The following is a 15,790-nucleotide window of genomic DNA, read 5'->3' on the forward strand; positions in this document are numbered from 1 at the left end:
GATAATGTAACAAATAAGAAGAATAACACTATCTTAGACTAATAGTCATTATTCTTACTATTTTTTTTTTCTTTTTTGTTGTTTTTATCTTAGGGGATGATTATATTTTAGTTAAAAAAATCCATACATAATCGTTCTTATTTCTTAATACTTTATTTATAAGAATGCTAGGAGATCTACCTTTGATTACCTGATCTGTAACTTCCACATTTCAGGTTCCTATTGGCTATGTTTTTTAAGTTAAAATTTTTCAAAATTGTCAGATCCATCATCACTTCATCTTAAACTATCATTTTGACTGATCTGTAACTTATATATATTCGATTCCTATATATTGGCTATGTTTGTTATTTCTTTATAATTTTTCAAAATTGCCAAATCTATCATCACTTTATCTATCATTTTGTCAAATACCTTTTTTAGGGAGGGTTTAAACTTCAAATAAGTGCAACAGAGCTCATAATGCAAATACAAAAAAGAAAGAAAATTATGTATACATCTTCAATGGTACATGCCCTCTAGACTCTCTTGTTGGATTTATAATGATTAATTTGCATGAGATATTGGGCATGTGTTTATCCTTAGCTTAATACCTTAAAATGTTTGTAATCAGTGATAGAATTGGATATTTTATTCATATTTTTGTTCACATTGTGTTATTAGGAATGGTGATCCGAAATACAAGTGTGGATGTATATATTTGTGTATATCGAATTGGATAACTTGAAATTATTTTATAGATTATTGTCAGTTGTCTAAGAACAAAATTCTTAGTAATAAGTTTATAAATGGTCCTCGAACCTTATTATAATAGTCGAATATTATCATAACACTTGATGCCTTCATAGCCATTTATCTATACATTGAATTTATGATGTTTACTTGTGAATGAAAGAGATGCTCAATAAGGAATTCATTTCCCCATATTGAGAGAATATCAATAGAAATATCTAATTATTATTTAATAAACATTCTAAGATTGGTGGCTTGCTTTTGTAAATGGTTTGTAAAAATAATTTAACTATTTTATAGAAGTTCATGTTGGATTTATGGGCTAAATTAATTATTCGGGTTGATTAAATGGGTTAGAGTCAAATTGCATGAACCGGTTCGGTCCACTCTCAAGCTTAGGGATATGCTGGCTCAACCCATTGTGGTTTAGGGTTTTGAGTGCAGGACAGTATTATAAATACTAGGTTTTGGGTCCCTACAGCCATTATTCACTCTTCCCCACTTTACCACAAAAGTGAGAGAATCAAGGAGGTTTAAGGGGCTGTAGAAGATCCATAGCCAAGCCAAGAGAGCGAAAGTGGGAGTGACCAACATCAATCATCTTCAGCATACTAGGTGAAAGGTACAAATCGATCCTCCATAATTTTATTAGATTCGTGTTCTTGGTTTTCCTGTGTGGTTTCCTCAATAGGGTTTCAAACTCAAACCCATAGGGAGTTCTAACAAGTGGTATCAGAGCAGACCACATGGGACAAGAATCGATTGAATTTTTCTTGTACATGAAGATTTTGATTATTACTTAAAACCTGATTTGATTAAAAATCATGAAAATCATAAAATTCGTAATTTTACCATCATTTAAAAATTCTGTATGGGAAAAATTTCTTCACGAAAGTTGTAGATCACGAGAAGACGGTCACGGCGGTATGCCGCAAGTCACCGGAAACCTCCGGACGCGCCGGCACGCGCCGCCGGAAACCGGCTGCCGGAGGAGAGAGAAAAAAAAAACTGATTCGGATGTCATTGCTCTCTCTCGGTAGAGGAAGAGGGTTTAGTTATAGGTTTTTTGTTTTTGTGGGTGATGATAGACCCAAACTTCGGTCTATCACACTTTTAAGTTATTATTTTCTTATAAAATGGAAATGGGCCACTTCTTAAAACGTAATGGGCTGTCCTTTAAAGTTTTAGAAAACAAAAGAAATGGCCCACTCTTTAAAATAAATAATGGGCTCAGCCCATGGATGTTTAGTTATTCAATAAAAGTTTTGTTTTACTGTTTTAAGTCTAATGGGTTAAAGGTCCACTGTTTGATCCTTAAAAAAAATAAAAAAAATAAAAAGGGTGAAAGAAAGGTTATCGGCTCCCACAGGGATTTGTTGGAGTCGGAGTCAAACTTCTACTACCAAACTTGATTTTAAGATGTTAAATAATGGGTTGAACCCATGATTGTTTGATATTAAGTTTAAAGCCCATGTAAATTAAATAATGGGCTGAACCCATGATTGTTTGACACTAAACCTAAAGCCCATGTCTTACTTAAATGAGTTAAGTTGGGTAGGAGTTTTAAATCAAATCAAAATACATTTAATGATCTAATTTTTAATGATATGTTTATTTAAAATTGTATGTTGTATTTATTTTTAATCATTGAAACAAGAGAGTATAAATCAATGCTTTGAAAAATGTATATGTTATTGGTTACCATGAAATTGGGAAAGGTTTTTAAATTGAAATATGTTAATCTGGAAAAGGGTGTAAGCTTCCGCTCATTCTTAGTTGCAAAGTAATTTTGCTTTAGGAAACCATGAAATGATGAGGTGGAATCCACCAAAGTGGTACATCTTATTATTTCATGATTTTCCACATGGTAGCAATGTAGGTGACATTTGCCCAAAGGTGATGTCACCAAAGTTAAGAAAATGACAGTAACCTAGAGGTTCCTAAGCCCAAAGGTGAGGGATTTCAAAAGTTATTGTTCTTTTCACAGTAAATATGAATTTACAAGAGGACCAGTGCATTCTTAGCCCAAAGGATAGGAATGTAGTTGCGGTTGTAACTCTTGTATAGTTATTGTTGTCCTAGTGACATATTTATATGTATGTTTTGAACATAAAGATATATATCTCCAATGGGAAAGATATGATAGAACTGAGTGAAACCCACCAAAGTGGTACATTCAATTCGATTGTATCTTCCCCAACAGTAAAGATGATACTTTCCCAAAGGTTATGTCATCAAGGTTTGAGGATAATTATCCACATTTCAGAAAGGGACATTAAATTTGGAGTTCTTTTGCCCAAAGGTGATTGAATTCCGAAGTTAGTGTTATTTTCACAGTTAAAAGAAGAATATAAGAGCATCAGCTAATTCCTGTCCCAAAGGATAGGGATACATTTTTAGTTGTAACTCTTATTTAAAATATATTGATAGTATTACATGCTTTTATATTATGATTTATATTTTGATATTTGGTATGTATTGTGTTCTTGTTACTGCTGTAGTAAGATGACCATTCCCTCAAGTTATGTGTCTTCCATCCCAATGCTCACTGGTAACAACTATCAAAAGTGGGTGGAAGAATTAGAATTGCATTTAGGTCTTCTTGACTTAGACTTGGCACTTAGGGAGCCTAAACCTGAGCCTCTCACAGACTCGAGCAGAAGTGTTGAAAGGACCAAGTTTAAGAAATGGACTGAAGCAAACAGAAAGTGCATACTGGTTTTAAAAAAGGCAGTTCCTGAAATTATACGTGGGAACATAGAGATCAAAGACACTGCAAAAGAATTCCTGGATGCTATTAAAGGTAGATTTCAACATAACAAGAAAGCTGAGAAAACCACATTGATGACCAGGCTAATGAACACAAGGTATGATGGATGTGGGAGTGTTAGAGAATACATTTTGGGTGTAGCTACTGATGCTGGTAAACTTAAGGATCTTGGAATACAGATCGATGAAGAATATATTGTACATATTGCACTGAATACCCTCCCTAGTCAGTATAAGGTTATCCAATCTACCTACATTGCACTGAAGGACGATTGGAGCCTAAATGAGCTAATTTCCATTTGCACTCAAGAGGAAGAAAAATTGAAACAAACTAGGTTTGAGAATGCACATGCAACTTTCCACAAGGGATCTTCTGGTGGACCAAGCAGAAGGAACAAAAATTTTTCCAACAGAGGAAGCGCCAAGCCATATGACAGGAATAATAGCTCTCAAGAACTTGACACATCTCAAAAGGCTCAGGATGAAGAGAATACCAACAACGTAGAGTGTTTCTGGTGCCATAAGAAAGGACATGTGAAGAAGGACTGTTTTATTTTCAAGAAATGGTTAGAGAAGAGGAAGAATTCTGGGGTTGATAAGCAGGATGATACCAAGAAAGGGTGAGGTAGAATGATCACCAGTAATTGAGAGCAAGTAAAATTTGGTCCCATCAAGTAGTTAGGATTTCTTTACATACAGTTATTTGAAATGCTTGATTAGTGGGAGCTTTGATTTTGTTTAGTATTTGTTTATGTTTTGAACCTTAGCCCGTATGTTTTGGGGCACAGTTTGATGAATTATGGTTAAGTTTTAGCATTTACATTATGCACAGTTATTTATTGAAATATTTGGTTTATGATTTCATTTAAGAATGTTTTTATAGGCAGTAATTGTCTTGGTTATAGGTAATATTTTGCCACAGTTCAAAAGGTAATGTTTGCCACATTTTAAGACAGTATTTGTCACAGTTCATAGGCAATATTTGCCACAGTTTATAGGCGGAAGGCCACAGTTAGATATTAACCACAGATCAAAGGCGATTTGCCACAGTGAAGGTTAATATCACAGTTAAGGACCTACATGGAATGACAACAGTGTAATTTGAGGATATGTCAATATTTCTGTGATGGTATCCCACATAGATTCGTGTTAAGAAACTTACTTATGTTTGTAATAACAGAAAGTTGTATGCCGTATATTGAGGTGTATCTTCTGCTGTTATTCGATGTGAGTGGTTTTTCAACTGAATCACAGTAAGAGTGGTTAATGTAATAAGATTCTATGGCCACACCAATTTAAAAGACATCCTTATAATTAATGTAGCCCAAGTGGGAGATTGTTGGATTTATGGGCTAAATTAATTATTCGGGTTGATTAAATGGGTGAGAGTCAAATTGCATGAACCGGTTCGGTCCACTCTCAAGCTTAGGGATATGCTGGCTCAACCCATTGTGGTTTAGGGTTTTGAGTGCAGGACAGTATTATAAATACTAGGTTTTGGGTCCATACAGCCATTATTCACTCTTCCCCACTTTACCACTAAAGTGAGAGAATTAAGGAGGTTTAAGGGGCTGTAGAAGATCCATAGCCAAGCCAAGAGAGCGAAAGTGGGAGTGACCAACATCAATCATCTTCAGCATACTAGGTGAAAGGTACAAATCGATCCTCCATAATTTTATTAGATTCGTGTTCTTGTTTTTCCTGTGTGGTTTCCTCCATAGGGTTTCAATCTCAAACCCATAGGGAGTTCCAACAGTTCAGAGATATTTGATTTTTTTATTCATTTTTATTTTAAAGAGAGAAAAAATAAATAAAAATACTTTATGTGTCTGTGTATAGAAAGGTGTAGGCTCAGGAAACCCTTTCTCTCTTATTTATTAATGATTATATTTGTTAATATTTTTAAAAAATTATTTTATCTAATCAATAATTAAGATACTTTGTATATGATGCTTTGATGGACTATTCTTGTTACCATAGTTGTTTGCATACCCATAGGTCTATTGTGTGATATATTAAAGCGGAGGGAATAATTCATAATATGTTGTTATTTTGGTTTTAATTATTATTTTTGCTTTTTAGTTATCCTTATGTAAATAACTTTATTTAATAAATAAAGCTTAACTAAAATAAGGAAAGCTGAGTGGAATCACCTAATATGATCCCATTACTTGGCACTCTGAACAATAAAGAGATAAATAAGCAAAAAAAGTTATATAATAATAGGAGCAGAGGAGAGAGAGACCCAACCTGCCTAAGGAAAAGTCTCTCACTCTACGGTTTTTTACTACTCTTCTCTCCTCCTTTGGAATCTTATTCTCTTTCCTCTTTGTGTCGAGTTTGTGAGTTAGGATTTTAGTCTATCACTATAGAGAGAGTATTGATTCTTTGATCTGTAAGGGTTGTTGGAGGTGTTGCTTTCTTCCTTGTGTGGTCTTGGAGTAGTCAACTATTTTATTTTGGAGTAGTTGACTATTTTATTTCTTGGAAGAGTGCAATTGTAGATTATTAGGTTACCCTAAGCCCTCCTATATAGAATGGATACCTCAATGCTACTACTACATGAGGCTAGATCAAAGTTCTAAATTTGGTTGTATAAATTTCTGCAACATCTATCTCCTCCTTGACACTCACTGACACTCTCTCTCCTCTAACCATATATGAACCATGAGATTGTTCCCTCATATGCACATATTCACTAGTGTGGGATAGTCCAATATATGCAAGAAGCATGTTGATTGCTCCTCCCAAAAGAAAATAAATAATTTTGAATTTAAAGTAGAAACTGACTAAAGACATCAAAGATTAAACACATCGATTATCCTTAAGCCAACACTAATATGCTTCATGATAGGGGTCTCTTACAATGTTTTATTGTTTCAGAAATTGAAAATCCCAATCCTTAGCAAGGGGAACTTTTGGAGATATGATCATGAGATTTTTCAAATAACACACATGTCTACAAGACCAGGAGGGATAGAGTAAGGAATAATAGTATTAGAAATAAAGTGGGGGTCGCTCTGATTTAGAAAAAACTCTAGGAAAGTTGGTTGATATGGTATAGTTATGTTCAACAGAGACATGTGCATGCCCCATTCAGGAAAACAATCAGATTTATATAAAGAGTTCTAAAATTTGTAGTGGCAGAGCTAAAATGACCTATATCGAAGTAGTAAAAAAAGATATGAAAATGGTAGGGTTAGATTCTAATATGACTGCAGAGCTATGAAGGACAAATACTCATGTAGCCAACTCCATGGAGGGGATGTTCTTGAGATGTTCTATTTTACTGCTATCCTTTTATCGCCTTGTAGTCCTGTGGGCACTTCACTTTTCTATTTTTCTTTTACTTTGACACATATTGGATCCATGTACCCACCACATTAAATAAGGATAATGTTATGGTTATTGTTGTTGTTGTACACGTATCTATTAATTGAATCATTTTTAACATTTTCTTTGCTCATTATGATGAGTGATGCAACTAGCTAATTAGTGGATGATATGTATACACTAGTACGTAGTTTTAGAAAATAAATTATACCGTATCAGGATTCCAAAGAATATGGAAAAAAAAATAGAGAATTTTTGTTCCATCGCTTCTAATCCTTCTATTATAAGTATACTACGTTGAAATGATGAAAGATAAACAATAAATGATGGACAATAAAAAAAATTCTTTAATGATGAAAAATGATAAGCATATGTGAAGAAATTTAGGATACAGTAAAATGTTACATTCTAAATATGGTTCTTGAAAGGCAGAAAAAAGTGCTCAACTACTGTTGCAGTATAGTGCTATCAATCTAAAACTTGTCACATGGAGAGTAAGTTTCTGTACAAAATTTTTAAACTGCCAATTATTAGCACAAGTTATCAAACCTACCAAAAAACTTTTGGTATTTTCTCAAACTAACAAAGAGTTCAACATCTAACCATTCGTGATTCCTTTTCTACCATTCAAGATAGTAAATTAAACATATGCAAGGATATTGCATGTAAGGACGTGAATTTGAAATCAAAATTATTTATCTAAATCAAACCGAGCCATTTACATCAAAATCGTAAGACTGTTTAGTAAATGGTTTAGTTCTGGTTTCAAATTTAAGACTGATTAGTCAAATGGATTGGGTCGGCTTTAACCGTTTAACCTGTTGGTTTCAAATCGAATTGACACTGTGAAAATCAAACCGTTTAAACCGTCAAAACCTATCCGATTAACCTGTATAACGATTAAATATTTAGTTATTTTAACAAAACATAATGGTTTAGGGAAAATTAAGGACATAGAGGTTGTCCAAGAGTCTATTCAATAATTTACTCCTATTATGTAGTTAAATCATTGCTTGTTCAAATCTCATTTAATTTGATACAATATTGAAGCGTTTATCAACAAAAGTAAATTTTAGTAAGGCTGCGTTTGGTAGAAACGATGTTTCATGTAAAAATTGAAAATTTCAATTTTCTTGTCAAAATGCCCTTTTTTTTTTTTTTTTTTTTTAACGAAATTGGAACAACGGAACTACCTTTTGTCGTTATGTCAATTCTCGTTTTTTATTATTATTACTTTTTTCAACTTTTTGTTAAAAAAAAAAAAAAAAAGGAAAAGAAAAAAAAAAGAAACACACAACCAAACACTTTATTCAGTTTTTTCATTTTTATAGAACAAAAAAACTCCAGAAACAGTTTTTTAGAACGTTATCAACTGCAGCCTAAGCATGCGAATAAACTAGAAAATCGATTGCTAACCATTTAGAAATCGTATGGAATAAACCGTGATCAAAACCGTGAAATCTACACCGTTTAAAAATCATGAAACTGAAACCATTTATTAAATGATTGCGATTTCAGAAAGTGCAACCGTTTGGTAAATAGTGTGATTTTAGTCTTAACCAAATAAATGTGAACTGAATCAAACCACACCATATGCATCAAAATCGAACCAATTAACACACTTAATTGCATGGTAAAAACACTTTGAATTCCTATGTGGGCTTTAATATGTCTTGCTAACTTTGCAAATAAATAGGAAAAAAAAGGTACATCCACTTCTTTAAGTTTTGCCACCCATATTATTCTTCCCTTATAAATTAAGTCAATATACTGGTTAGGTAGAGGGGTAGACACTAAAGTGCCAATAAATAATTATATAGACATTTTTTTTTTTAGTAGAATACAAATTTATTGATGAGAAGAGCTAGAAAATCCTGTAACATCCGCCACACAGAGGCTGCGGATCCAAAGGTTGGAATTAGGCCAAATTGTCGAAACAGGCAACAATAGGCCTTCCGGGCCAAGGTGTCAGCTACAGAGTTGAGCAACCTTGGAATACATATAGACATAAATATATTGAAGAAGAGGTGCATGCCCTAGTAGAATAAATAGTATGAAAATATATCAATGTATAATTGCATTTTAAATGTTTTTAATAGAGCTAATACCATTAGTGTTTACCTAAGAATTAACTCTCCACTTCTTAAAATATTACAATTAGTATAAAAATCATATAATTTGGTGGTTTTAGTCTTGGTAATTTTTCATAATCATGAACTTCTTTATAGTTTTTATGTGATTTTTATATATTTCAGCCATAATAGAATACAACTTTCCAATTTTGGTCCCTATTAAGGTCAAAATATTTTATGATTTTCAACTTAAATTTGTCTAAATTAAGGACCAATGTAATTAGTAACTATACTTCGCAAAACAAAAATGATTATTGAATATAATTGATAGAATCAGTAATAACTATTAGCTATTTTATGGTGACCTTAATCATTATCAATTTTCATCCATGGTGCAAAAAAATTTCTTTTGGCACACTTGCTACTTTACTACATGGCATGCATTTTAGTTGGTGCTCAAATTAAGAACACAAAATCACATGACAATATTTTTACCAAAAAAAAAAAAAAAAAAAATCACATGCTAACATAATGCTTTAAAATTTGTTTTAAAAGTCAATCATGCAATATGGAATATTGACTAAAATAAGGAAACCCCGTAAATAATGGAGATAGACACTTAAATTGACAAGTGGTTTATCCAAGAATTTTCCTATATATTCAATAATGAATTTTTTAAACTATCAATACACATGGTAGAAATATTCTTCGAACATCTTATTTTGTCCACATGACATCATTTCCTGGAGCCTAAACTTGGTAAATATATTGTCCATTATCATCTAATTATAACTAAATTTGGGATCAATTAACTTCAATACTATCAATATAATACTTTAACAAATATTTAAAGAAATCAAATTTGCTCGGTACTCTTTGGAAAAAAAAAAGGATAATAGAAAAAAGAAATAAGAAAAATGACAAACTGGGCTTACGATTGCAACAAAGTCTGCATGTGACAAATCCAAACGTTTTCCATTTATCTAATTGTCAAAATGTCAAATTAGTAGTCCATAATGTAGAAGAGTTGTTCATATGATAAATCATTTTTATAATGCTTGTATAGGAAAAATTTATAATAAAATGGCTTCACACTTCCTCTCTTATTCTCCAAATTGATTCTTAAGAAACATTATTTTCACATATTTAAATTGTAAATAGGAAAAAAGAAATATATTCAAGGGCAGAGTAGTACAAAAGTTATTTCTTAGTTTGAATTTATTGTTACTATGAAATAAAATTTTGTCCCAAATTTTGACAAAATCAAGAAATTAAGGCCACCACATTTAGTAGCAATCTTTTCATTTATTCTAAAATTCATTTTTTTGAATACTATAATCAAACTCAAATGTAACAAAAAAAAAAAAACCCTTATAAAAAGAATAACAAAAACAATATTTTTTAGTTAAAGAACAGTCCATTATCTGAAATGCAAATTAATAAAAAATAAGTGTTTTCTGTCTTAGAGCGCCCCAGTGGAACAGCCGGAGAGAGGATGTTTTAACTCGTCAAGGGTATGATGGTCATTTCACTCCATGTACAGGAAGACCCAACCGCAGACTTAGCTTAACGAACCGCAACGCCACGTCCGGTTTGTAGATCGATCTTGCTTTCACGGGGTACGAGGTACGAACCATTTCCACGTTCCACTATTGACGCTCAGGGGTATCATTGTCTGTTCACTCGAAATCATCGTTTGAAAAACCTTTTTCAAACTCGAGGCTCTTTATAGATTGATTTTCTTTCTCACAGTGAATAAACAAAAAAGAAAGCAACGCAGAGCAAAAGCTGCTTCGTCTCTACACGCTTCGGATTTTCTACGAATTTCTTCTCAGACGAACCAGAGATCGATTTGCAGAATTAAACTGATTCCTTTTATGAGTATCCGAAAACTTCTCAGTTTTGATGCTGCATTTGAACCGAGTAAGATCCTCAGCATCTCGGAAAATTTCATAAAAATTTCGGTATTTTTTGGTCCTCTTCTTAATGGTTTGGAGGAGGTGAGAGAAGATTGTGATATCTATGGAGTTTCGAGGATCTTGTTCTGTTTTTAACCAATTTCTTTTCATTTTGTTGCAGAAGTAGATCGGTCGGAACTCTGAACAGCTTTACTGAAAAAATTGCGTGCGTGAAGTTGTAGAGTTGCTCTGCTGCGATTCTCCATTGTTTTATATAATTTTAGATCGAGTACTAGAATACGACCAGTCGAGGACTGGGAGCCTGAGTGTTCTTTAAGTGTTGAAGATTTGGTAGTGGCGAGAGACTTTCAGAAGTTTTGAGCTTTTAAAATGCTTTTGGAGTGAATATCAGTTGAGCTGAAAAGGATGTTGGAGATGCTTTGTCCCTCTTCTTGAAGATCAGTTCAAATAAAAAAACTAAAATATTGATCCGTTTCTAAGGAATCAAGAGCTTTGATCCATGTCTGAGCCTTCAACTTTGAGTAATTTTTTCCACTGTTGTTTATCCGGTGAATTTAAACTGGCACTGAATCAAATTGACATAGTTTCTTCTCAATTGGTACAATTATTGTACTGTAATTCATAGTGGCCACTTGTAAATTTTTAAAGCTTGATAAGCCACTTTGAGGAAAAGTGGGCCTTTTCTGCTCTCAATCTTTATCTGATGGCACCAGTTGAGATGGACACATCGGAAATGCCGAAGAAGCCGTTATCAAAAGGCCAAGTTCCGCCCTTGTTACAGCCAATCCGATCACTGCCTTTTGACATCAGGTTTACGGAGGAGTCTCATACCACGAGTAACGGGATTTCTTCTGCCATTCCTAATAAGGACGATTTTGCTGATGAGGTTGACGAAGGCTTAGACAAGATGGAGCAGAGTAATGAGGAATCTCCCTATAGTAGTAGAACCTTATCTTTGGAAGAGACTGATAGGTCTTCTGACGGTGATGAGAACTTGGATTCTGCAACTTCTTCTCTGCCTACTCACTCGCTGTGCCATAGCGATTCCAGGTGGAGCGACGCTAACGCTTATGTTGCAGCCAAGAAGGTATTTTTTGCCCCTGTTAGAATTTCTAATTTTGCTTTGTAGTTCGGGTTGGCTTCCTCTCTCTTCTCTGTATCTAGTCTTCTATTACTTGGGATTGTCTCTGATTTCTCATCGACGGGATGATGAGACGACTTATTTGAAGTAATAATCCGTTTCTTCTACCATTTCCTTATCTTTTTTAAATCTTATCAACACTTACATTTCCCTTTATATTTTATATTCTGGTTCGTGATATCTCCTGAGATTGTGACAAGTTCATCTCTATAGTTGCTGCCATACTTTTCTTTAGGATCTAATACATTTCACGGGAGCCTCGTTTTTTCTTTTAAATACTCAGGAAAATGTCAACTCTCTCTCTCTCTCTCATTTTCTTTCTTCCGGGATATATGGATCAGAAGAAATCAAAGTTGCAGATAAGTTTGAACCAGGTGTACAGACAGTGCACAATATTCTTTCTTACCCTTGCATCTCTTACATTTTCTTTCTAATCCTTTAATGCAAGAAAAAAGAAAGAAACTTAAATTTGGCCACAATTTCATATTTTAATGGGGCAAAACACCGGAAAATAATCCTCTGTTTTTCTCATTCCTATTTTTCCTTGTTTTGCTACCTGCAGAACACGACACGTGGACAACTTTAAGACCAACGCACCGGATGTAATAATCCTCACCCAATCTTGACCGTTGGATCCTCTGTTGTCCATGTGTCGTGTTCTACAGGTAGCAAAACAAGGAAAAACAGGGATGAGAAAAACAGAGGATTTTGATCCCAGAACACCCCCCCACCCCCCCAAAAAAAAAATAAAAAATCAATGCATGATATATTTTTTTTTTGGGGTTGGGGGGGGGGTGGAAATTGCTTGATATATTTGTTAATAAAATCAGCGTAGATACTACGTGAAAATATCATAAAGCCTAAAAAAGGAAGAATGAATTCTCAAACCTGTATCTGTATCAACTTCGAGAAAAATGTGTTTCAATTCGTGAAGAATCCAACTTGAAGTAACCAATAGGACTTCCTTTGTTCCAAAATAATGTATATCTGATTTAGAATGCACAAACATTAATTATAAAAAACTATTTCAATACCATTTTGTTTATGAATAGCTGAATTTAGTTACCACTACTTTTCCATTAGAATCAACCAAAAAAGAAGACCGGAGGCATTCTTAGGGCCTGTTTGATAACGTTTCAAGAAACGCGTTTCTGTCGTTTCTGTTTCCAGAAACAGTAGAAACGGAGTAAAAAACGTTTGATAAAACTGTTTCGTTTCACTTATTTTCAGAAATAGAAATAGAAATTTTTACTTATTTATGCTTCAAGAAACGACCCAGAACTTGTTTCGCCGTTTCTGGAAATGACTTGTGGCCATTCTTTCATTGGTTACTATCGACTTCTAAAAACATGACTTATCAAACACCTTCAATTCCGTTTCTGTTTCCAGAAACGGAAATTTATGTTTCTGCCGTTTCTTGAAACAGAAATAGTAGAAACGTTATCAAACGGGCCCTTAGTATCTTCTAGTGGCAGCTATCCCCAAGAAGTGGCTTCAGTTGAAATGCTTAACTTGAAGTCAGAATAGCAATTAGGAGTTTGTGTAAAATATAAAATGAGGAATGGCTCATTGGTTTATCGATAAATACAGATTTTTAGTGGTTTTTTGTACTTTGAACAGCAGCAGGGGAGATCATAGAGCTATCTGCAATTGGGCAATATTGTGGCATGTCTGGGAAATCAAGTGGCAAAAAATGTTTGAAAAATCCAACCACCTGTACAAGTCATTAGGTTGGTGCTGATATCATGTCCATAACAGGGGTTGTATTAGGCCTATTCCTTCATAGTTTCATAGGCCAATATCAAAGGACACCATATGATCACAAGCAGGTCTACCGAATTCTGTCTTGGACAAAACAGATCACTATAACAGGGTTTATGGGAGATTTTGATTATCTCACTAATAGCTGGTCAGAAAGACCAGATCTTTTGGTCGTTTGGTGGTCCAGATGGGAGGGAAGATTGACCCTAGTTTCAGCCAATTCTGATGGCTGAAACTGCTTCAGGAAAACAAAACCCAAAATAGAAACTTTTGAATTTTCTGGGCAGAATTGGAGTTTTGAATACCTGGATAGATGAGCAGAAGTAGAATACTTGAGGAAGCTTGGAAAGAAGAAGAAGATCCTCCGGGTTTCGCATTGCAAGGGGTCGTTGGATCAAACACCAAACCATTATTGTGATCAGACACACAGAAGTTCTCTTGCAGAGAAGACAACAGCAGCAGCCATTATTTTAATTTGTCAAAATCGTTGGAGCTTTAGGAGCCGCCTCACTTTTATTTATAATGACTAATAGGGGGATGGGGTGGGAATTACATAGTAACAGGTTCCCTAAAAGGAAACCACAAATAAACTCCTAAAATAGTACTTTCTAAACCTGAAAAAAAAAAGCTAAACTGAAAATAGAAACCAAGTAAAAGGAAACTAACGTGACTTAACTTGTAAGACAAACTATTACTTAAATTAGACCAACTAAAATGGAAACTAATGTAAAAGGAAACAAACTAGTTATTCCCGTATGCAACAATAAAACCCCTAGTTTAGGCGCATGAAAGTATTACAGTCAAAACACATAGGATCAAAGGCCCAACATGTATGGGACCCAAGTCACCCAGCCCTAGGCTTATTCCTAATAAAACAAGCCTACTTTGGTGATGAATCTGCGTCAGTTTGTTTCGGACAAAGGAATTCACAGATGTGTGTGCAAGAGAGTGGGGGCAGGTCCATTGATGTTGCAGTGGTCCTGGAGGGTTTGACATGGAAGAGGTCTAGGGTCCCTCCACCTTTCTAACGTATTTATTTGTTATACTTACTTGGTAAGGAGCCAATTCAACTGATTTGAGCTTGGGCAGATTATAAGGGTGTACATCTAAATTTTGGGGTCATGTTTATGGCTGATAGATAACTTTATGAATGTCTGACCAACGGTCTAGATGGAAATTGTAGGCTTTTGGATGTATGCAGATTGTTCAGGTGATATGCCATTTCTTATCGCCGTGGAAGTCTCTGAGCTTTCCTATGTTTATCAATGCTATTTTACTTACATTAATTAGAATCACATGTTGTAGCGCAGTCAGCTGCTTTCTGTTGTATCTCTGGTGTCATAAGGCTGTGTATATATGACCCTCCAGACCCCACAGTGGCGGGAGCCTCGTGCACTGGATATGCCCTATGACTGCCCGACTAGAGACCTGGCACATGCTTTGGTTAACCAATTTGAAGACTGTTGTCTTGCTCTTGTTCTTCCCAGATCTGAATAAGAGATAATAAAGGAAATATCAACTGAAGGTAAAGCTAATCCTGGATTTATGATAAATAAACCTGTTTGTTTCTCTCTTGTACGCTACTTTCAACTAGGTATTAAACAATACATGCATTTATTGTGGTTCAATTGAGACACCCTTAACTTTAATAGGAATTGAATTGTAACCTGGAGTCAAACACTAGGAGAGGATCTCAGTTATTCTCATGTGACACCCATACTGCTATCGGTTTCTTGCTGTTACTGTTTTATACATAGACAAGACGCTTTCTTAGTCAAAGACATGTAACTTTGATAATTTCTGGGATATTTTGAGAAATGATGTTTTTATGAAATAATTAAACATACTGTAGATTGATTGCAATACCTACGTGCTGAAGTTTGTTGTTTCAGAAGAAGATTCAATCTTGGTGTCAACTTCCAAATGGTGATTGGGCACTGGGAAAGATTTTGTCAACTTCAGGGACTGAGTGTGTTATTTTGCTTCCAGAGGGGAGAGTAAGTGACAATCTGTGAATCAGGAGTTTGGAAGGAAGATGCTCTGCACAAACTTTTATGTTTAAT

The 15,790-nt window shown here is 34.4% G+C and overlaps 1 protein-coding gene across 2 annotated transcripts in view; it reads left to right on the forward strand.

Moving 5' to 3' along the window:
* The first annotated feature begins 10,644 nt into the window (after positions 1 to 10,644).
* LOC122064210 (myosin-1-like) overlaps positions 10,645 to 15,790 on the forward strand; it is a 43,058-nt gene continuing 37,912 nt past the window's right edge. Inside the window, exons 1-3 of one of the 2 annotated variants that reach the window (XM_042627933.1) lie at positions 10,645 to 10,829; positions 10,986 to 11,912; positions 15,620 to 15,724. In XM_042627933.1, the coding sequence (XP_042483867.1) occupies positions 11,529 to 11,912; positions 15,620 to 15,724 (489 nt within the window). In that variant the 5' untranslated portion in view covers positions 10,645 to 10,829; positions 10,986 to 11,528. Of the gene's footprint in view, positions 10,830 to 10,985; positions 11,913 to 15,606; positions 15,725 to 15,790 lie in introns of those variants that run through there. The other variant, XM_042627934.1, reaches the window with a different exon arrangement.

Source organism: Macadamia integrifolia, unplaced genomic scaffold, assembly GCF_013358625.1.
Source record: "Macadamia integrifolia cultivar HAES 741 unplaced genomic scaffold, SCU_Mint_v3 scaffold1555, whole genome shotgun sequence".
Classification (NCBI taxonomy): Eukaryota; Viridiplantae; Streptophyta; class Magnoliopsida; order Proteales; family Proteaceae; genus Macadamia; species Macadamia integrifolia.